The 20,092-nt window shown below is 42.1% G+C and overlaps 2 protein-coding genes across 4 annotated transcripts; one reads left to right on the top strand and one right to left on the bottom strand.

Annotated features, from left to right (window-relative positions):
* The first annotated feature begins 670 nt into the window (after positions 1 to 670).
* On the top strand, positions 671 to 3,064 carry LOC133131714 (large ribosomal subunit protein eL30-like). Its single transcript, XM_061247135.1, has 5 exons — positions 671 to 765; positions 860 to 908; positions 1,544 to 1,689; positions 1,868 to 1,998; positions 2,974 to 3,064. The coding sequence occupies exons 2-5, from the start codon at positions 888 to 890 to the stop codon at positions 3,024 to 3,026; spliced, it is 351 nt and encodes a 116-aa protein (XP_061103119.1). The 5' UTR covers positions 671 to 765; positions 860 to 887; the 3' UTR covers positions 3,027 to 3,064.
* A 901-nt stretch (positions 3,065 to 3,965) lies between these two features.
* Positions 3,966 to 19,274, bottom strand: LOC133131694 (matrilin-2-like). Of its 3 annotated transcripts, XM_061247108.1 has the most exons (12): positions 18,808 to 18,905; positions 17,403 to 17,484; positions 16,981 to 17,170; positions 15,927 to 16,499; positions 14,571 to 14,693; positions 10,986 to 11,108; positions 10,347 to 10,469; positions 7,814 to 7,936; positions 6,094 to 6,504; positions 5,400 to 5,552; positions 4,655 to 4,745; positions 3,966 to 4,397 (listed from the first exon to the last, which is right to left on the bottom strand). In XM_061247108.1, the coding sequence occupies exons 2-12, from the start codon at positions 17,466 to 17,468 to the stop codon at positions 4,322 to 4,324; spliced, it is 2,052 nt and encodes a 683-aa protein (XP_061103092.1). In that variant the 5' UTR covers positions 17,469 to 17,484; positions 18,808 to 18,905; the 3' UTR covers positions 3,966 to 4,321. The 3 variants fall into 3 exon arrangements, with proteins under 3 accessions (XP_061103092.1, XP_061103100.1, XP_061103107.1); XM_061247116.1 differs by lacking the exons at positions 17,403 to 17,484; positions 18,808 to 18,905 and adding an exon at positions 19,213 to 19,274; XM_061247123.1 differs by lacking the exon at positions 17,403 to 17,484 and having other exon boundaries at positions 18,808 to 18,868.
* Between the last annotated feature and the right edge of the window lie 818 nt (positions 19,275 to 20,092).

The following is a 20,092-nucleotide window of genomic DNA, read 5'->3' as shown; positions in this document are numbered from 1 at the left end:
TATAAAAAAAGGTTAATTGAACATTTCCTGAATGGATCACCTGATATGGATGTAAATACTCTCAGATTAAAGGGGACAGTCTGCACTTTAACGTCATGTTCATTGTTTCATTTCAAATCTAATGTGCTGCACTACAGAGCGAAAAGAACAGAAATTGTACCACAGTCCAAATACTTACAGACTGCACTGTATGTATTTTATATATCCCTATGTAAGCTGAGGGGGGATTTGTCTAGAGTGATTGAAGATGTAAGTTTTTAGTATAGTTTTTGAAACAAATTCAATGTTTGAGAAATACACAATACGTACCCAAATATTTTCTGAGTGCACATTCAGTTCGAGTGTCCATTGCTGCAGCTGCTTAGCTACTATATTGATGTACCCATTCACAACTAGCTGAACAGTTAAAAAAGACAGAGTGAGAGAACAGTGCCAAATATAACACTGCAGGAGTTATGTGGATTTTTTTTTTAACATCTTCATTCCTTTACATTCTAGTTCTTCTTATAACATTTGCTTTTCTGTTGCATTCTGCAGGCAGAAAAAAATACATGCTCCACAGTCTCATTTTGTTGCGTCTAATATGAAAACGTGCAATTTCCAGTTGCACTATTCAGTTTTGGTTGCTCATAGTCGCCACCCATCGGGAAATTCAAGTTACTGCACTAAAACTATATTCACTCTCGCGATAATGGTTCTTAGAATAGCGATGCATGTTGGGTAGTTCCTCCTTTCTCTCGAGGCCATAGTTTGAGTTGCAAGCCGGTAAGCGAACCTCTGTATTTTACGATAAATATGTGCTAATTATAGCCGTTTTTGAAGTTATATGTCCGAATCTTATCTCATTTATTTAATTTAGGTGGGTCACAAGGGACCAAACCGCAAACATGGTGTCCACAAAGAAAACGGTGAGTGCACAGATGGAAGCAGTCGGCTACTGCGTGGACGGCGTGATGGCTGGGAAAAAGTTGGTTGATTTTGTCAGCTTGCGGTGTTAACTTCACGTGGAGCTTCTATTAAGAATAGTTATGTTTTGTACGTAGGAAGTAACCGCATTGTATATTTTAGTCAATTTGGCGAACTGCGTTTAGTGTTATGATGCCTTAACGTTTTGTCTTCTAACAAATTAGCTAACTATCATATGCATTAGGTGACACGGGTTAGTTAGCATGGGTGCCTACTATTATAGCTGGATAGCTAACGTTCCCAAAGACCCAATGTTATTTTGAAAGAATTCGGGGTAACTATCCAACCTGCTACACTGTCACCTGTATCCAACGTACATGAGCATTATCTGCACTCGCGGAAATTACGCAGATTTTAAGTTTCTCAAATGTGTGCTTTTGGTAAATTGGCTGCTAAAGGCGTGTTCATTCCAACACCTGGGAACCCGCAGTTTGTCAAATGGCAGCTTGTTCTGTCCTATGATATGCTGCGCTTCGGGCACGGCCTGTAGTTTTTGCACAGCAAACATTCGAGTTTATGGTAACTCGACGTGTCTCAATAAAGATGTGACATACATTTAATGTCTTCATTTGCGCAGAAAAAGTCCCTGGAGTCGATTAACTCCCGGCTCCAGCTGGTGATGAAGAGCGGTAAATACGTGTTGGGCTACAAACAGGCGGTGAAGATGATCACACAGGGCAAAGCCAAGCTGATTATCCTGGCCAATAACTGCCCTGCGCTGAGGTAAGCTATGCCTTTGAATTATTTCCAACAACTTCACTTGCTTTGTGAATATTGTTACCAAATAACCATAGTAGTGTTGCGACTAATTTCCCATTGGGAACAACTTAAAAATTCACTGCAAATTTGATTTGATTTCTGCATGCCTGGCAGTCCATAACTGAACGTTTTGTTCTATCAGGAAATCTGAAGTTGAGTACTACGCTATGCTGGCCAAGACTGGTGTTCACCATTACAGTGGGAATAACATTGAGCTTGGCACAGCCTGTGGTAAATACTTCAGAGTATGCACCCTGGCCATCGTTGACCCTGGTGAGTTTCTGTGTTGCAGCTCCTTCTGAAATCAGTCTTTTATTCTTGTGCATTCTAATGAATAATTCTCGCCTGTTTGATCAATCTGTGATCTAAGCAGGGCTAGAAGTTCTCACTTGAACCCTGACTACATCAATTTTGTACACTGTGTACAGTTAGGGCATAAGTAATCCTGTGTGCCTGTGTCTGTTTCTTTGTTAGCAGTCCGATGAAGTTGAAAAAATGTAGAATGTGCCAAGTGTATAGTTTTGACCTAAAACAGAGTGTATACACTCAGAGCACTTCATTAGGAAATTGTTTTACTTTATTACGCCTACTTATTCATGCGATTGTTTAATCAGCCAGTTGTGTGGCTGCAATGCATACAATCATGTAGATATGGGTCAGGAGCTTCAGTTAATGTTCACATCAACCATCAGAATGGGGGAAAGAATGTGGTCTAAGTGACTTTGACCGTGGAATGATTGTTGGTGGCAGACCGGGTGGCTGCTGATCTCCTGGCATCTCCTGGGATTTTCATGCACACTAGTCTCTACAGTTTGCAAAGAATGGTGCAAAAAAAACTTTTAAAAATCCAGTGAGCAGCAGTTTCTTCAGACAGAAACGGCTTGTTAATGAGACATCAGAGGAGAATGGCCAGACTGGTCAAACCTGACAGGAAGGTGACCGTAACGCAAATAACCGGACATTACAAAAGTGGTATGCAGAAGAGCATCTCTGAACACAAAACGCATCATAACTCTTAAGTGGATAGGCTACAGCAGTAGAAATAAAATGTAAAAAAGTAAAATACCAAATAAAGTGCTCACGGAGTGTATATTGGAGAGCTTGCCGCTTTGCTTCAGAGAAAGCACTGTACTGTGCATCGGTGCAAAGAATGTCATTGAATTTTTCCTCGACCCAGTGAAAAAGGGATTTTAGAATTTTCTTTTGTGACTGTTTGCCATGCTGTATTGACATGCTCTCACCCTGCAGGTGATTCTGACATCATCAGGAGCATGCCAGACCAGCAGCAGGCCGAAAAGTGAAGTCTTTCTCTTTTTTATAAATAAATCTGCTGAACAAATGTCTGGATATTTGTGTGGGACTTTAGTCTTGTTGTGCTAATATGTAGCGAACATGCACCAAGTCTAAGGAATATAATGGCATTTTAGCATTTGGGCACTGTTAGTTGTTGAGGACCACTTCACTGCAGATTTAGGGAGGGGCTTTTTGTGCCAAGTAGTGGTGCAAAGGCTATTTTTGCGCCGGAACAGTTTATGCCCTTCAGCTACTCTCCACTGATAGGAACTTCAAAAGGGAAATGCCTCCTTTGCTCTGGTAATAGTTGTGTGTCAGGTCCTCTGTGTATAAAAGCAGAACCAACACTCTCTGCTTGTCAAACTATCACTTCCACAACACTTGTAAGCAGAATCTCCACAGGGAAATGGCACATCTGGAGTTACCGCTGTGCCTCTTTCACCCAGACACTGCAGCTGCTGTCTGCATTTCCCGTGCACTTACGTTTCAGCTAATATCAGTAATTTTGGAGACGCTGTCCTTTAGTGAACAAATATGAAGGACAGTGTTAACATTTAGCGCATCTCTCTTCCATGGTTTCTTCACGACGGCACACAATCTTGTAGTCGATAAACAAAGAGTGTGTGAGTGTGCGCGCGCATATGTAGCTGTGTACTGTATAGATAATTTTCACATTAAATTCAAAGTGCAAGGTCAACAGCACCTTGTCTCAGTAAGAACAAGCTTTATCCGCTTGTATGGTTTGTACAAATGTTAAAACTAAGGGATTAAATGTTGCAGGGAAGCATGTTTCGGTACCAACTTCTGACACCATGAACCATGGTAACGGAAGGCTAGGGGAAGGTTACAGTAACAGTCAGCAGGTATTGTAGGGAAAGCCAAGTTAAGAGTACAAGGTACAGAAAAGGATCAAGCCAAACTTGGGAAAAGACCACAGGTGGCACAGATTACTAAAACTGTTTATTTCACAATTGAAAAATGAATTGTGACTCCTTTCATGACAGTATAAACAGAGGTTCTCTAAATGAAGTTTAATTATGTATGCATATTATGCATGTCCTCTTGATACACAGCAGTGTAAGTAAAGGTCTGCCTAATACCAGCAGGTGGCGAACAGGTGCTCAACTTTGCATTAACACAAAACATGGCAATGTATATAAATACCTTAAACAAAAAAAAAAAAAAAAAAAAAAGCTTAACTTTTGTCTCAATGTTTGAAACTGAATTTGATGTAAAGCAGCCCTGGTTCATAACAATTATAAAATGCCTTGAATTCTTTTTTCTTTTGAATATTACATATGGCTTAGATATCTCGGAGGATTCGGTTATGTCCCAGGCGGTTCTCGAGTATTTCCAACCTCTTCGTCACAGATTCCAGTGTTTAAAGATTAAGGAAATAACAAATTGAGATTTCACAAATCAAATGTTTCCACTGTGACCGATGTCTGATAAAACTATTGGTCTTCAAATGGAGCTACATTAATACAATAATGAAATCTATTTAATATGAGAAAATGAGTGACAGTGCTCCTCCCAGACCAAGATGTACATCCCTGAGATAAGGGACTGCTTATTAATTGTGATTCATCCATTTTGTATATACAGTACCTGCCTTCTGAAGCCTTAAAGGATATGTCTCTGGGTCAGTTTCTGCAGCTCTTCAGTGGCCTTGCTCTGGAAGCTTACCATATTTTCACATTTGCACAGCTCTTTAATGGAGGGCAGTTCTGTGAGGAAATGAAAATATGCAAATGGCTGAGATGCTGTCATTATGAGAAAGGAAGGTGCTATTAATGAGATAAACCCACAGGTGCTTTTTAAAAGGAGGTATAGATGCATGGTTTCCAGTAAGATTTGTGAGAAAGGAAATTGCTGGGATCATTCATGATTCATTGGTAAAAATATGAATTGGGAATGAGCCTGAGCTCTGTTATTTAGCTGTTATTCATGCAAGTCACCAGCAGGTGGCAGAGAAGTATTACTTTTAAATTTAGCTTATTGAAAATACGGGGAGTTCAATATTCTGAGAACACAGCAAACTTATGAAAGAGGTGCAGGTTTATGCACAGATCGCATATTTTCAGTAGGTTAATTAGTACACTTGATGTGCTAATGTCAAAAGCATGAGCCTGTTAACACTGTTAATCAATACTCAAGATGACAGAAATTGCTGTGCTTTTCGACTCACATTGTTCAGAACCAAGAGGAACTATAATCAATATTAATAAAAAAAAAAACATCAAAGCGTATTGCATCCGTTTGCACAGCACACACATTTTGTATGACATGAAAATGTATGACATTTGTACTGTAAAGCAAGAAATGACCAGGCACCCTGGTTTTCTTTGATCAGGAGACCGTGGGGGGGATTATGGGGGTACCTTTACAAATCCGTGACTTCAGTTTTTCCGTAATTTGACCCATGCGGCTAAAATCTTCAACGTAAAGCAAGTGCTTGTCATCTGGTTCTGAGGCGATTTCCCTAAGTTCTTCCTCTATGGCTTTTCCAACACCAACCGCATAGACTGTGATACCTGGGAAGTTAAGTGAGACACAATCATGGCGTGTTCTACCCTGTAGTCTGCCCCTTACAGTATCTTCCTGAGAAACTCATTCTCTATTCAACATAGTTATTCAGTTCAGATCTTTATAAATAATTAACAGGAAACATGAGGCAATGGCAACTAATCATGCACCTTTGGCATGCTGTTGAATAGCCCCTTGAAACACAGCATCATTTTACATTCTTCCTGTGTATCTGTAGCAGGGTTAGCTTGGCTAGTTCGATAGTAAGCGCAGTGAAGTGCAGGAGAGCGACAACCGCGACAACGCTCCCTGATGACGTAACCCTCAAATTCAAAAGAACGTCGTTGCCCTTGGCTTGAGGCAATTTCGAGTGAGAGGCTTGGATTCAAATCCCACCAAGGCAAATCTCTGATTCGTTACACATCCAGTCAATGTGGTCACTATATAGTATGGGGGCTTTATTGTAAATGTTTCATACCTATATTAAAAACACTGCAGCTAATCATGCGTCCTGTGGTATGAGAACTCCCCACTGAAGCAGTACGTTACCGGACTCCTGCGCCGCTGCGGCCCACTTGGAGACGTCGTCCTGGGACCGTCCGTCGGTGAACACTATGCAGATGCGGCTGGTGTTTTGCCGAGCCCCCTCCTTGGCGGAGAAGCTGAACTGGAACATGTGACGCAGGGCGGAGCCGGTCATGGACCCCCGGCCCATGTACTGCATGCGGGAGATGGCCTCCCGGACCTCCTGGCCGGAGGAGAACTGGCCTAGGGTGAACTCGGTGCGCACCTTGGTGGAGTACTGCAGCAGCCCCACCCGCGTGCCCCCAGCTGACACGTTCAGCCCGTCGACGATGCCTGTCACAAACTGCTTCACCAGCTGGAAGTTGGCCAGGCCCAGGCTCTTGGAGCCGTCGATCACAAACACCAAGTCCAGCGGTCCGTCCCTGCACTCCAGCTCTGCAGGGTCAGAGTCAGCGAAGGAGAGCAGGCTTTACAGACACCTCTATGAACCATGACAGAAGGGTTTCACTCTCCTCACCAACACTGACTTGTAGCATCAAATCTGGACCTCGAGACCTCTTTTCGCTCAGGTAATTTGCTGAATGGTTTGTCCAGGCTGCCTTCACACTCAACTCCCAGGTAAAGGGAGGGTGGAAAACCAGCAGTTCTTGGACCTCGGGGACCGTGATTTGATGATCCCTGGTTTATAGCATCCCTGATTTTCTCTCATATTTAAGGTCTTCTAGTTACTTATCACTTGTTTAAGCTACAACTGCAATTCTGCATTTTTCGGACGGGTGCCTCTTTTCTGCCTGCTGTCCACCCACTGAGCTGCGCAGACCTTTTGTCAGAGGCTGCAGTGGGTGCAGGCAGGAGAGACCCTCTTGTGTGATGAGATGGGACTCCATAAGTCCTCTTTCCCCCGGTAAAGCTGTCAAATACGTTTAAGGCCACACAAAACACTGAAATCATTAACTTTTTTCAACATTCAGTGTTTAGCTGAAGTTCACATTTTTTAAAAGTGTTTCCAGCTGCATCAGTCCTCCTGTTTTCTGTATGTTCTGGATATGATCCCTACATAAATGTGACATGACAGGGATGATTCTAAACTCTGCAGCGAGACTAATCCCTCTTATGCTGGATTAATTGCTTATGTAAAATGAAAGGATGTACTGTACTGTAGACTAATGATGATTAACCCTTCTGATGTATAGGTCTCAGAACCTTCAGATGCTACATATGCAGACTGTGAAAGGATGAGTATTCACAGTTCACAGTGAAAGTTAATGCTTTGGACTAACAGACACCAGATTCTTTCCAGGAAAGGGGGGTTTGTGTACGTGTGAGAGAGACTCACTAAAAGGTCAGATTTCCCTTGATTACTTTTTAACTTGACTGGAGAAAGGGGAATAAACATGATTGTATTAAAACCAAATTGTGAGGTGACCATGCTAGCTGCAATGTCTCGGTTGTCTGTATTCATGTTCTTTCCCATAAAATAAAAGTATGTTAACATTTGGTTTCAGATGATCAGCCAATTAGATGTCTCAAATGGATATTTCAGGTTGACCTTTTCTGGACACGTGATACATATTTTTCAATTGTTCACCTTCTTATATTTTCCTGACTTACAAAAAAAACTTAGCTTTCGGATACTTTTAATGTCAGAAGCACTTTTTCAATATTGTTGAATATTATTGTTGTCTTTTTATTCATTAAATTTTTTATGTAAATTTTTGCTTTTGTCAGAAAGGGGAGCACTTACTCCTGCAGCTCTTGCCGTCCTCAGCCAGTGTGTATCCCTCGTGGCATTTGCAGATGTAAGAGTCCGGTGTGCTGACACACACATGCTCACAGCCATGGCTGACCGTGCTGCAGAAGTCTATACCTGAGACCAGCAGGGTCATCACATCACGCTGTTACACAGGATTACGCAGCACACATTTTCACAAGAAATGTCCCATTTTTAAATTAAAATCGCCTGACCAACAGTTGTTAACAAAGCACTAAGCACCCACATGATATTATTGTTGCCAGGGAAATATTATACACTCCTTCAATTGGTGCCAACTCTCCATTGCTTGTTGCTCACTGGCCTTCTGTTTATCTTCATAATTTCACTTGTGACCATTCTAAGGCAAATCATCTCTACATAGGGCAGTATTATACCAGGGGCAGCAGTGTAGCATAATGGTGAGGGACCCTTGTACTCTTATACAAGGCGCCTAACCTGAATTACTTCAGGGAATGTCCTTCTGTATAGTATAACTGGATTGTTGAATTTACTGAAAGTAGGAGAATTTGTATGTTTGTATGTTTGTATGAACAATATGTCTGTGATTTCTCCCCCAGTACAAGCAACAAAGCTCTGTTGCTACAGGGGGTTTATGGTGACCTCAGACATGTTCACATTATGTAACAAAGGGACACTGTACAAGGGTGAAAAACCCTTCAGTGTGGATTAATTTCTCAGGGTGTCGTCAGACATGACATGTTGAGAAAAAGCTGTCCTCTCTCTGTAAGTCCAAGACCGTAGCTGGCAAAGACACCCACACCCTGCTGCAAATGACATCATCTGTATTAAAAGATTTGCTGCTTTAAAGTTTTGCTTACAGCTGCAGCAAAAATGAAATAACAGATTCTCAAAAAGGCTTCATGCAAGGGAACAAAGAAGAGAGGAATACACCCTATTTGATGCATCTGATTTAAGGTTTATAAACTAAGAGATGTAAGAAACCATGAAGAGTAGTCAAGACAGGTTTACTTGTTGTGGACCAGATGGATGCCACTATATATTAAGCTCAGTGCGTGGCATAATGTGCATTACTGCAAAATCAGTGTATTTGAACAAATGGCTGTATTAGGCAAGGAGACAGTGTTTTAGCATTAAGACTGCATCAACGGAAGCACTATAAGTCTACGAAAAGGTACTCTGTGTTCACTGTGTACACCGTGTATACACAGATTGAGGGCGGATTGTGGAGAAAGTGGTTGGCATAATGTTGTCGTAGCTTCTACTTTTTACATTCTCTGCCAAAAGCAGCCAATTACCCTTAATGCCACCTCAACATGAGTGTGACTTTCCCCTGAAACTGTGGCTTGAACTGTCGTGACAGGAGCCATAATGGCAGCTCAAGTACTTTCCCTGGCCAGAGTGTGATGTGCAAATACAAAGAAAAAACGAGGTAGTCCTATGCACTTCCCCGGTCTCATTTCCTGTATTATTCTAAATTCTGTTATTCTATTATTCTAAATTCATATTCCAGTTTTCAGTCAGACACATGTAGCTGACAGAGGGAGGAGGCCACAAACAGGCTGCTAACATCCCTTCCAAGGGGTCTGCAGCCCATGCAAGGAAAGCTGCAGAATCTGTTGGTTTTTGGTGTGACTCAGCGCTTAGTCGATCATATCCATAATGGAGATACTATTAGAAGCTGTCAATTATGGGATGGCAGAGTGAGTCAGAGTGAGTCAGCACAATCCAATCAAATGCCTTGTTTTCTCTCAAACCTCTCTCTCTGAAGCTTTGCCTTCAATTGACTCCCCAATGCAATTTAAGAATATAAATATTGTGCTAGTACTTTCAGAGAAACAAAATAAGCAAGTAAGAATATTTTCCAGACCAAAACAAGGTCAAATATACTTTTACTTTCTTCACTTTTTTACCATGATTTTGACATCATACATTTCAATCGTATGTGAAAGGGTAATTACGACCATTGAGGCAGGTCAAAGTGGTTAAATATTGTGTTGATCTCAGTTCCAAAACTAAACCTGTCATAACTGAGATCCAGACACAGACCAGACAGAGATCAATGAGAGCGATACAGGGTCTATGGCAGCCCTGACACTGTAATCACAAGGCCATTCTTTTGGACAAACCTGCACTACTTTATTAATTCTGCTCAGCGCACTATACTGTGTATAGATACAAACTTGACAGCCCTCAGAGCAGAGTAATTTCTATTTACTGCAGAAACTAAATGAACTCAAAACACTGGCTAAACAAAAGAAAATCATACCTAAAAAACAAGTAGAAACACCAATGGAATTTCAAAATTCAACACATCTGGGAAGATTAATGTATTTTTACATTTTGACGCTAAAGTTAAGCCATGAAACTTCAGTATTACTGTAACAGTGCTCCTGTTACTGTAAAGTATCCATGTTATGCAAATGAAAGCAGAAGAGGCCAAAATGTTTATGAGATAGGGTGGCATATGGTATAGTACATATTTGCATTTATTTCTAGCATTGAGGAAAAGCGGATCGATTAGAACATGGCAAATAAAACTTACTTTTGCAGGTCTTGCCATCAGGATTACGTGTGTAGCCCTTATGACATCGACACACAAAGGAGTCTTCCGTTTTGACACACTCATGTTCACAGCCGTGGATACCCAGAGCGCACTGGTCAGTTTCTGCCGTAAGCAAAGTTAGTGACCAGTGAGAAGGACAGTGCAAAACAAAAGAATGTTTATGTAATAAAAAGTGCATAGCATTGTCGGCATAGCTATTGGCCTATAACTGAAAAAATACAGGCTAATATCTGAGAAAAGAGTTACTAAAGCCTTGAAAAAAGTTTGTTGCATAAGGTACTCCAGCTGTCTATTGAGCCTGTGGTATGTGTACAATATTTTGTATTGAGAAACATAGAGTTGCTTTGGAGGACACGTAGCATAGTAGCATAGCGTAGCGTAGTGGTTAAGGTAAATGACTGGGACACACAAGGTCGGTGGTAGCCACAATAAGATCCGCACCGCCATTGGGCCTTGAACCCTGCATTGCTCCAGGGGAGGGTTGTCTCCTGCTCCTGATTGTCTAAACAACTGTAAGTTGCTCTGGATAAGAGCATGTGCCAAATGCCAATAATGTAATGTAACATAAAGGTACCTGTTAAAGGTAGGTACATGACAACAGGGATATAGAAAACTTACTCTTGCAGGTTTTGCCATCCGGATTCAGCATGTAGCCTTTCCGACACCGACACACAAATGAGTCCTCAGTGTTGACACACTCGTGTTCACAACCATGGGTGCCCAGAGCACAACGGTCGATTCCTGAGATCCACCAGTCCCCACAGATAGAAAGGAGGGAACAGAGAACAACAGGGATAGTACAAATTTTACAGCATCTGTCAAAGTTATTGTAAAAGAGCACGGTGTAATATGTTGTTCTAATACGCAAAACAAAAAAGAATATATTCTCATTTGAAAAGTTACCGTTAAATATCTTTCAGGATTTGTAGCCTAATTGGAACATAAATTAGAAATGATCTAGTAACTGTGTGAAATGAATCGCGTGTTTATTCACATTTATTAAGCATGTGTGAGGTACTGAGTACATTAGTGTCCACGGTGCTATTAATTCAGCCCAGAGTTACATCAGTCTGCAGTGGTGGAATGTGAGCTGACAACAGTAGGGTGATAATTTCATAACTCACTGCAAAAAAGGGTCCCATAAAACGCACTAATAGAGGCCATGGAACATTTCAAGGTTTATGATGACGAGGATGGATGTACCTTTACAGCCCTCTGTGGAGCCGCATGCAGACCGAATATCACTGAACCAGATGGATACATGTAACATACTGTACTTGATAATAGTAACCTGTATTTGGGTACCCCCACCATTGATCTCTTACCACTGAACTTATCACTGAAATGTTTATCTAATCCATCAATACACAGCATATGGAATACATGCCATGTCTATACATTATGCACTGCATTTCAGTCATCAGAAGATCCAGTTCACTGGATATCAAATCACATGTGGTTTTGTGTAATCAATCAATCAATTTTTATTTGTATAGCACTTTTGACAAAGGGGCTTTGTCACAAAGCAGCTTTACAGAGAAACCGGTCCCCAAGAGTATGCCAAGGGCAACAGTGGCACAGAAAAACTCCCTGGCAACAGGAAGAAACTTTGAGAACCTGACTCAGTAGGGGAACCCATCTGCTGCTGGTTTGTTGAACGAATAGTTTTAAATACAAACAGATCAATAAAAGTACATAAATGTCCAATCCGAATTAAAAATTCCAAGCAGAGATGAGGTACAGGGGTGGCAGGAACACCAATGGGTGGCTCTGTAAGGATGTGTATAATGTGCACCATTTGATAAAAGGGAAGCTGAAATTGTGCAGTCTTTCTACTAAACTGTTCCAGTTAATACTGTAAATAGACCCACATATAAAATTATACAAGAACTTCACAGCATTTCACCGTAGTATACAGTGAATTACTGGCTCCTTTAATAAAAATGGAACGGTCAAAAATCCCTCCAAATGTGTTCTCTACTCTTATCACAAATAATAGGAAAAGACTCATAGCTGTCATCTTTGCCAGGGATGATTGCACCACGTATTAAACCAGGAATCTCTTACAATAATATCAGACCCTTGGTTCCTGTTAAAAATGTCATAGAGTTTTGTCATTCCTTTTAGCATTTATTTCACAGCTTCTTCTCTTCCTGAAACCCTGACTCTCTTGGCTTCACTCCATAAATCATGCATCTAGGCTGGTCAAGGATAATGGGGGTAAATGGTTATTGCTGTACATTAACACAAATCTTCACAATGCCAAACAGGTGCCATGTTCCAATGAGACATATAGCTTCAGTATCAGGGGGTATCATGTATCATGGCGCATGGTAGTGAATAGCCCTGCCATTTGAAGTGAAGACCTATTATTTCCTTGTACCAGTAACAGGCATGGTTGAGAAAAATGAATGTGCTTTATGGGATATTGCTGCTTTGCTGCAGGCACATTTTGCTTGTGCTCAGCAGTGCCACCTAGAGGGAGACTAAGGGGAAGCATAAGGACGGATCGGGTGTGGGTTTCATTTTCCACTGGAGTAGCACTTCCAGACTGGATACGTCATACTGGATTTCCTTTCAGGGCACAGTGTGTAGACATGCCATGAAAAGACCATATCCTGTCCTCTTAAAATGGACACAGCCAGGTGAACTTGAGGCTATTTACACAGGAAATAAGGAGAGTGCAGTGGTACACCCCTTAGTCTGGACTGATGCAAACATTGCCATAGTGGTCACCCAGGGAGACAACACAGTGGGAAAAAGATAAACAAAATACACAGTCCAATCAAACACTGAGGATGAACCCCAGAGTTAAAGTTGGATAGTAGCATTAAAGTTTTCACAGGACTTTCCAAAAACAGTATCTCCCAGGACCTAAAACACTGGCAAAATCAGTTTTGTCAGGCCATTCTGGATTCTTTTATTAAAAGAAGGTTTTCTGGAAATCCGTAAAACGTAATATGTGGGGGCTGCCTGAAATTGAGAGCCCACAGGGCGTGCCACACACATGGGGACTGCAGAGCCCCCTACACTGAGAGGTGGACTCTTTCTCCAGTCACTCATGGTCATGAGTGTAATGCTCAGGAAGGGCTGTGGACACGACTACAGGTTCTGAGAGGAAGAGACTTCATGGAGGAACTCCTAAGAGATGTTATGCTGAGAGGCACTCATAAGAGATGTTATGCTGAGAGGCACTCATAAGAGATGTTATGCTGAGAGGCACTCATAAGAGACGTTATGCTGAGAGGCACTCCTAAGAGACGTTATGCTCTATGGCTAAATCTTTGGACACTTCAGTGCAATTGGATAGGTCATCTTGCGCAAGAAGCCAGTGGGGTGTAATCCCTCAGCTGATTGGTGGAGTACTAAACCAGAGCAGCTCTTTACATAAAGTGAGGCTCTATGTTCTCCCACCCCACACCTCACCCCACGTGTGTTTACACAGCAGAGGGAGTGATGGCAAAAGCGCATGGCCTTCTGGAAACCTGCTGACCGCACTCTCGATTTCCGCCAGTGAATCGAGCCAAACCTGAATGTGGACGGAGAAGTCATAAAGGGATCCTAATGGGATGACCGAGATTCCGTGTGGAGAGAGAGTAGGCGCTTGGCACCTGGAATCAGGGAAAATCCATCCCAACCAAGACACAGAGGACAGCTTTGCATTCTTTCCCCCCATTTACATCCATAACACCAGATGACCTGAAGGGCAGATAGCTCATAGAATCCAGGATTCATCTTCCAGTCCCATCTGTCCTGCAGCTTCATGCAGAAGGCTCTCTACAATGATTAAGATGCTTTCCTTACATTTGTGGCATATTCAGACCAAAGGAAGCCATTGCTTGTGAATTCAGCACACTGTTGCTCTGGGAGATACAATGTAGTACTTGGAGCCCATGGAAATTACATTACGTCACCACGCAGAGAAAGAACGAGAAAAAGATTAGTATTTTCCAGAAATAATCACTATTTCTGTGATCATTTTGTAAGGTCAGCTAGTTTCGGACCTATCCCATCACTCCTCTGGCCTCAGAGTAATTAAGTTAAGACCACACAGAAAGAAACCATTTCCACCTCCAAAGCAAACAGGAATTTCATTTTCCCACCTTTTTTAACGATGTGGAGGGCCACAGCCTCCTTGGCTGCGGCCGCGGCAGAATCCGGGGCTAGTGGGCAGGGGGGTGTGATGGGGGGCAGCAGACTCACCGCGGCAGGTCTTGCCATCAGGGTTGAGGACGTAGCCCTTCCTGCACCTGCAGAAGTAGGACGTGGGGGTGCTGACGCAGATGTGCTCACAGCGGTGGTCCACCTCGGCGCACAGGCTGCCATCTTAGACACGCAGGGTTTAAAAGGTTCACAGTTCAGTTAGCTGTAAACAGGACCCTAAAAAGGGGGTTTGGTACCAGTGTCCCATTAGCTATGGTAATGGGATTCTTTGGTTAGAACCCCATGCTTTTTACTGTGGCAGAACAGCAACAAGGGCAAACAATTCATTCTACAGGGTGACTAAAGACAGAATGAAAGCTATAAACTATGACACTTTACAACACTGTTTGTGTCTTTGTTTCAATTCAATCCTTCATTTCTTTAGCAATTCTCCACTAGACACATTCAAACAGCAAACAAACTGTGAGGTCTTAATTGCTGCTAATAAAATAAATAATATAATGCGAAGAGAAATGACAGATATATTTCCTGGCATTTAACCCAGTGTTGGATATTTCCAGCAGTGATTCATCAAAGATAAATATGCCAATTCTTCACAATTGTATGCCATCTGTGTACAAAAAAGCTTAAGGCCTGAAACAAAGAAAGAATACCATGCACACACAAATGGCTGTTTGGGCCCTTTTGGCATTATTTGGATGGATTTATTTCAAGAATATGATCTTACTTGATGAACTTGCAGACTTAAGATGTGAGAACAGTAGATGCTCTCATCTCATAGTGTCTGCATTGTCTTTGGCTGTCTGTCATCTGGGCAGATTAGCTAAGCATTTTTCTCACATGATCTTATCAACTCCGACCTGTGACACATGCAGTGTACTTTTTCATCCTGAGGCCAGATTTGGTTGGAGGCCTGAAGAGAACCTTTCTGACCCCAGAGGCAAATCTTATGAGCAGGCAAGGCAGGCAACAGCCTTGGACACTGAGCACCAGGGGAACCCCAAAGGGCCAAGTTTTAGGGGTTTTGGGTAACATGATGACAGTGGGAGTTGGTCAGAAGGGCCCAGCAGATTAGAATCTCTTCTGTCCGACTCCATGTCTGTTTGATCTGTTCCTGGTCTAGTCTATACACTAGCTTTACAACTGAATACATGAATAACAGTCATTTGTGACTTTAAAACATGTGCACAGACAGCTGATACTGTTATATAAGGTCATTTGCAAAACAATTAGGCTCACATGCAATGTCTAATATAAATCACAAAGTCAATAACTTATTTTGTACACGCTAGACCTGAAGTAGGAGATGCAACTGATGTGCTTGGAGTTTAGTGCGGTAAGGAGTAAGGTAAGTTTAATGAAAATAATCTTGCATGCTGGGAACAAGGCCCTCACCTCCACACAGCTTGGACTGGAAGATGGAGGTGAGGGTCTGAATCTGACTGAAATTGGCCACCAGGTAGACATGCTCGAAGTGAGGCTCGCTTCCGATGGCTCGAAGGGTGCTCATGTCCACCCGTCCCACACCGATGGCGAAGATCTGGATCCCAGCCCTCCGGGCCCGGATAGCCACATCGGTCACCGTGTCCTGGGGCCGGCCATCGGTCACGACCATGGCGATGCGGGGGATGTGCTCATGCAGGGGCCTGGCGCCCTCGGCCTCAGAGAAGGCCACGTTCATGGTGTACTCCAGGGCCAGCCCCGTCATGGTGCCGGTGGCCAGGTGGATCATGCCCCGCACGGCACGCTCCATGTCCGCCTTCCTGTGGAAGGTCTTGAGGGAGAACTCCTTCTGCACCACGCTGCCGTACTGAACCACGCCCACGCGCGTTGCATTTGGCCCCACGTCCAGGAACCTCAAGACGTTGATGATGAAGGTCTTAACCTTCTCGTAGTCGTGGGGACGTACGCTACGGGAGCTGTCGATGACCAGCACAAAGTCTAGGGGCTTCCCCTTGCATGGACTCTCTGAAAACATCAACATTACAAAATGTGGCTATTTGTTTGTTTTTGTGAAGCAGAAATTTATTAATTGTAGTAAGTAACATCAAGAACAGAAACACAACCAGAGCAACTAGATCAACCTAACAACACTACAATAAAACAGGAGACACTCAAAAATAAACCACACAACTAAATATATAAAGCATATAAGGTGTGCAACAAAGTACACATCATCCAATTATTCATTAGCATGTGAAATTGATATTGCTAATGCTAAAATGCTCATTTCAAAGAATAACCAGATAAAGATAAAGATAACTAGATTGAGTATGAGTAATGGTATGCTCCAATGGCCCTTCACCTTATAAGAAATGCAATCAAGCAAGACAAAATGACTATGAATCATACATGAAGACAACTTAGTGGTGCAGCAACAGCAGCAGTGATCCCTTCATGGACCATCTCTCCATTGTCACCTCTGTTCATCACAAATCTCTGTTCTTACCCAGCAGGTTGGTTTGCAGGGCTGTGTCATTATGCCTCCTGGGCCCTGTCGGTCGGTTTCGGACATCACCGAGCGTTGAGCCACAGCAGAGGAGGGAGAAGAGGCCGATGGCGAGGGCTCTCATTACCAATAGCAGGTAAAGCTCAGCTAGATGCACTTTCACACAGACAGGCGAGCACGACCAGATGCACTTTCACACAGACAAAAACAGGGAGACAGAGTCAGTGAAGGAGAGGTCCAAATGCTCAGCCACTCCTGCAAACCCCACAGAGAAAACAACCTGGAATCCAACAGGACAGGTGTGTAGTCTTTAAAATCCCAAACAACATGGGGGTCTGACCCTCAACTGCTGACTGCAGTTTCAAAAATAGAACTACTATTTCATGTCCATGTGGCCTGTTACAGAATACGTCTGATCTCACCTCTCTGTGACCCAGGATGCTTGTCATGCCATTAGACCCACAAGCACAGCATGCCCACCATGTCATTCACAATTTGGGATATCTACGAGCACAATTAAGATCAAACTGAATGCCCAGTTTTGACTGCCAATCATAGCAAAATTGTTAAAGATGAGCAATTAATATTGATCAAGGACGCCTGGGACAACCTTGCTGATTGACAGCTCAGTGGTACTCAGCACAAGGTCTCACACGGTTCTGCCTGACGTGATAATTGGTATGAACCCAGTGATTAACCTCAGGGCCTCCTCAGGTCAAGTGAGTGTGGGTCTCCCCTGATCTGGGAAGGTGATCCTGCAACTATAGGTCCCTAGAATCACTCTCCCAGTGTCACAAAAAGGTGTCGTTTCTGGGGAAGTGAGCGGAGTAAACAGCAACTTGTCCCACTTCTCATATTCTCTCCTCACCATTAAAAGAGCAGGGTTGCATTGCCATGGATCCAGCAGTACGCCGGTGTACATGTATATTCAACATAATATATATATAACATGGTCTGCTATTAACACACAGAGAAAGATAAATGAGACTTTTCCTGTCTCAGATAATTGCATGAATAGGTAGGTGTCATAAAATAAAGTGCTTGGTGAGTGTATATAGAGACACAGGATAACAGCTGTGCACTAAATGATAATTTAGAAAATCTGCGGAGGTCAAAAGCTCTACCCTTCCTGTCTTACAGTCACAACTGCAACCCGCAATCCAAGCAACTAAAAGGCACATAAATTCACTCGCAAATGAGTTTGTCTCTAAAATTCAAATTGTAAACAAAGCTAATACCTTGCTGAAAAAAAAGTTTTGAAACGGCTGGTTATGCAGCTCATACAGCTAGACTAGCTTGACCAGCTCAATTTTCAAGCTGGTCAAGCTGGCAAAGCTGAATTTTACAGCAGGGTATACAATAATTCTCTGAAATGTTAAAACTACACGTCAACTACTTTGCAAATCCAACGATTTTCCACATTCTTCCTCAATTCTTCAGTTTCTTCCCCATACTTAACTGAAGTCTTTTTAAAGTGTGGGTTTTAGGAAAACACCAAAAAAGACTGCATCTTGATTTTGAACAAAGTCCTTCCATGTCGTATTGATATAACACCAGTGTTACTGTATTGTAGAGGCACGTGTTGTGATGAACAGCGATGAATGGATTTTCAACCTGATGCTCAAGTAGGAAAACGCCAGCCACTGCCAAGAGAGTTTCCTCCTCATAAACACAGGCAGCGCCAGCGACACGTGTTTAAATGCACATTTTAAATAAATGTTTTAAGAGTGTGTCTATGCAAATCTACAGTATTACCGATAGTGCATTGTACAGATGTATTAGTATTGTATTAGAACTTGTATTAGAACTGTAGAATTAAGAATTTACCTGAGCAAAAAAATGTATCTTTACATCGGCCGTCTGTCAAAAGATCTCTCTCCGAAATACGTCTTCTAACGGAACCTCTCGAGCTACACTACACTTTGAATGTAATGCTTTCCCCCCCCCCCCCCCCCCGTTTGACCCGTGCAGCATACTCACATCCCTAAATTCAGTACTGTTTCTGAACTCTGTTGCCCCAAATACAAGAACAGTGAAGTCTGTAGCGAGTCATTTCACGATCTAAAATGTAATTATGTTAATTTGCCTGTAGCTGGGAAAAAATAATTGTAAATCAATGATGTTCAGCTGTGACAAATGAGCCAATGAGCTAACTAAGCAAATCATATCAAAAATAGCAAACGCACATTTGAACTTTGCACATACAAAGATATAAAGTTTTCCAGTACTCACCAAATGTAAAATGACATACAAAATATATAATTTATTAATTGTTTGATGCACAGCACAATACTCAAAATCCAATGGTCCAGCCGGAAAGGGATATATCTTTAGTGTGAGGAGAGTGGTCAGGATGCTCTCTCCAGGCTGTACTAAAGGTAACAGTCCAGCTGCAGTTCTCTTTGTGCTAGAGCCACTGTTGAGCCCACAACATAAATCATCCAGCAAATACTTGAAATGAGGATATTACGGGCCACAATAACTACAGTCAAAGTTAAATGTTTCCAGCAAGACCATTAGATGTTATTTATGTAAGAAGGAAAGAGGTAATGAAACTCTATGGCCAAAATAAACAACGTTTCCTTCTTCATTTTTCAATACTGATTATTTATTCAGCTAAGATGATGGACCACTACAGAAGTTTGAATTTCTGAATTCCCAATTCTTTTGAGAATAAACAGTGCACATACATTACAACTCAGGAAACAAATTAAAAAGAAAAATACTTATGTGCATGTTTCCACTGAACGGTGTAAAATTTTAATAAATGTAAATAAACCAGTCTATAAATGCTCTGTTCATTTAAAGGAAATTAAGCATTTGAGTGCAAAGGCTTGTGTGCCTGAAAGGAAAGAGTATTTGCTGTAACAAAAACAACAAGCTTATTTATGACATGAACTTTAATAATCATTCTCCTTCTGCCTTTATTGTTATGTTCCTGTGTTCTGTGTGTTAGTGTATCATTGTTTAGTATTATTTATTCTTGTAATTTACTATTTTTCTTATTTCATGTCTGGTTCTGTTTATTTTCATTAGTCTTTGCACTCGTCCTCCCCTGTTATGTCTGCGTCTGAATGTTTTCCAGTCGAGTCACTCCCCTGTCTGCGTGCCC

The sequence above is a fragment of the Conger conger genome, chromosome 1, assembly GCF_963514075.1.
Source record: "Conger conger chromosome 1, fConCon1.1, whole genome shotgun sequence".
Classification (NCBI taxonomy): domain Eukaryota; kingdom Metazoa; phylum Chordata; class Actinopteri; order Anguilliformes; family Congridae; genus Conger; species Conger conger.
Note: the sequence above shows the minus strand (reverse complement) of the source record. Positions and strands in the feature narration are given on the sequence as shown.

Coding starts and splice junctions, on each gene's coding strand:
- LOC133131714 (XM_061247135.1), top strand. CDS start 888: ATGGTGTCCACAAAGAAAACG. Junction 909..1,543: donor TGGTGTCCACAAAGAAAACG/GTGAGTGCACAG, acceptor TCATTTGCGCAG/AAAAAGTCCCTGGAGTCGAT. Junction 1,999..2,973: donor CCTGGCCATCGTTGACCCTG/GTGAGTTTCTGT, acceptor CTCACCCTGCAG/GTGATTCTGACATCATCAGG.
- LOC133131694 (XM_061247108.1), bottom strand. CDS start 17,468: ATGACATGGTGGGCATGCTGTGCTTGTGGGTCTAATGGCATGACAAGC. Junction 11,109..14,570: donor TGATGGCAAGACCTGCCGCG/GTGAGTCTGCTG, acceptor GGTGGATCTCAG/GAATCGACCGTTGTGCTCTG. Junction 7,937..10,346: donor TGATGGCAAGACCTGCAAAA/GTAAGTTTTATT, acceptor TGCTGGTCTCAG/GTATAGACTTCTGCAGCACG.